General features: G+C 49.5%; 1 protein-coding gene across 2 annotated transcripts in view; it reads left to right on the top strand.

Moving 5' to 3' along the window:
• The first annotated feature begins 6 nt into the window (after positions 1 to 6).
• Positions 7 to 2,313, top strand: part of LOC105551000 (carboxyl-terminal PDZ ligand of neuronal nitric oxide synthase protein) — a 336,582-nt gene continuing 334,275 nt past the window's right edge. For both annotated transcript variants that reach the window (XM_011996099.1, XM_011996098.1), the window contains exon 1: positions 7 to 195. In XM_011996099.1, coding sequence (XP_011851489.1) covers positions 91 to 195 — 105 coding nt within the window. In that variant the 5' untranslated portion in view covers positions 7 to 90. The remainder of the gene's footprint in view (positions 196 to 2,313) is intronic.

Raw genomic sequence — 2,313 nt, 5'->3', positions numbered from 1 at the left:
CCCAGCTCCAGCCTCCCCTCCCCGGGGTCTCGCCAGCCCCTTCCTGCAGCCGCCGCCGTCTCCGAAGGAGCGGGTCCGCTGCGGGTCACCATGCCCAGCAAAACCAAGTACAACCTTGTGGACGATGGGCACGATCTGCGGATCCCCTTGCACAACGAGGACGCCTTCCAGCACGGCATCTGCTTTGAGGCCAAGGTGAGGGGGCTCCGGGGAGGGTGCTACCTGTGGTGGCGGTGGGCGGGGGGGCATGTTTGAGCGGATGGGATGCACAGCCGTCCTGGACCCAGAGCTGGTGGGCTAGGCCGATTTGGGGGCCTTTCTCTTAGGGATGGTGACTCTCCCTTCTGAGTCTGTAATTCCTCGGGCTCCTGCCCAGAACTGTTCAAGAGCAACTGCAAAGTTTGAGCGGTATTGCCTCACCTCCCCCTTCGCACCTGCAGACTCCCCCATCCTTATCCGCCTAGGACTGGGTTGAGTTACTTCCCGGATCCCTCCTCCAGAGGAGAAGCCGGCGAGTGAGCGCAGCCTGGGCACCTGGTGCTTTAGAATCGGTTTAAGGGAGCTCTGGTGTTATTTATCTGCTGGGCTCCCAGGGAGAGGTGCTTTCAGGAAGGTCTTTTAAAAGAGAAATGCCTGCTTCCTAATTGAAGAAAAGAATACAGATTTTTTTTTTAACTTTTTTTTTTTTTTAACCGGGTCTGGGTGTTGGAGTCACTTCCTAAATGCCTAATTTGCCAGACTCTCTGCATGTGCCAGTCACCGAAGGGAGTGGTGAAAGCTACCCATTTGCTAGTTTTGTGGCTTAATGTTAAGTTTCAGCATCTGGTAGGGAACTGTTGCGGAAGAATTTAGCAGAGATGACTGGAATTTTCAGCGCTGAGGTCGGAGCCCCAGGTCCACCATTGGGGGAGGGGTGGAGCAGAAGCCTCGGTCCTGGACCATCAGGTGTGAGGAAGGTTGACCCCCTGTGATGCACCTCCCTGAGTGAGGAGTTCTGGCTCTGAAATTGCACTGGCGGTTGCCACTGCCCATCACCAGGAAAGAGTGCTTTTTCTGTGGAAAAGTGTTCTGCTCTTCCTTCAAGCCCTTTGACCTCCTCTGTGACGTATAGACCCAGGGACTTTCGGCACCTACATTGTGCCTGTCGGTGAAAAAGTATTGCCCCTCTAAATAGGCTGGGTCTTGCTGGTTTTGAAAACGTACTTTGGATGTGACGACAATTTGACTCTTTGTTCTCTTTTTCTCTTTCATGATTGTGTACGTGCAGGCTGTTAGCATCTCACGAAAGGATTATTCCATCAGGTGTCTTCTTCCTTCAATTCACACAATTTTCGAGTATCAGACATGTGCCTAGTGTGGTCAGTTTCTTTAGAATTTTTTTCTTTCTCGTGTAGATGGGTGAGTTGGTGAAGCTCACCTTTTTTTCCCCTGAATAACCTTATCGCAGCCATATTTGCTGGAGCTAGGAGAACTGCCTCCCCCAGCCCCCCGAAACATTAAACCCTGCCGTGGAATGCAGAGCTGAATTACTGGGTATGGCTGGGACAGAGTGGGGCTGCAGCCAAGATCTTATCTCACTTCTCTCATCTCTCAGAATAGATCTGGTCGGTGGGTCTAAGATGGGATGCTTGGGTTAATTTTTGTCCAGGCCTGTTGATTTGGTGAGTGGGGGTTTTTATTTTAAAGTATGAGTTTTCCTCAGGGTCACGATTTAATTTTCTTGGACATACATAAACTGGGGAATTGGCTTGTGTTTTGTTTGGTTCACCAGTACCCTGTTTTACAAGTAAGAGTTGGTAAGAAGGGAGATCAGATTTAAAGTGTTTTAAGACTGAGCATGGTGGCTATTGCCTGTAATTCCAGCACTTTGGGAGGCCAAAGTGGGAGGATCGCCTGAGCCCAGGAGTTAGAGACTGCAGTTAGTTATGACTGCAACACTGCACTCCACCCTGGGTGACAGAGTGAGACCCTGTCTCAGATAGATAGATAGATAGATAGGTAGATAGATAGATAGACAGATAGATAGATAGACAGATAGATAAATACGTGTATTTAAAGCCTTTTTATTTTCTCACAGTTCAGTCCTCTGCTTTTGGTCCCCAAAACCTAGTGTGCCTAAGAATAATCAGGTGAGGGGGTTAACAAGTTTGAGTCTTGCCACACCCCAATTTTAATTCGATGCATCTTGGGGGAGCCCAGGACTATGTACCTTTAAGGAGCATTCCAGGTGATTTAATGCAGGTGATTGTCGCCAGACTTTGAGAAATATTGAGAAATATTGGGCTTGAGGGTTGCCTCCAACTTGCTCCCTTT

Source organism: Mandrillus leucophaeus, unplaced genomic scaffold (assembly GCF_000951045.1).
Source record: "Mandrillus leucophaeus isolate KB7577 unplaced genomic scaffold, Mleu.le_1.0 Scaffold502, whole genome shotgun sequence".
Lineage (NCBI taxonomy): Eukaryota > Metazoa > Chordata > Mammalia > Primates > Cercopithecidae > Mandrillus > Mandrillus leucophaeus.
This window is presented reverse-complemented; position numbering and strand designations above follow the sequence as displayed.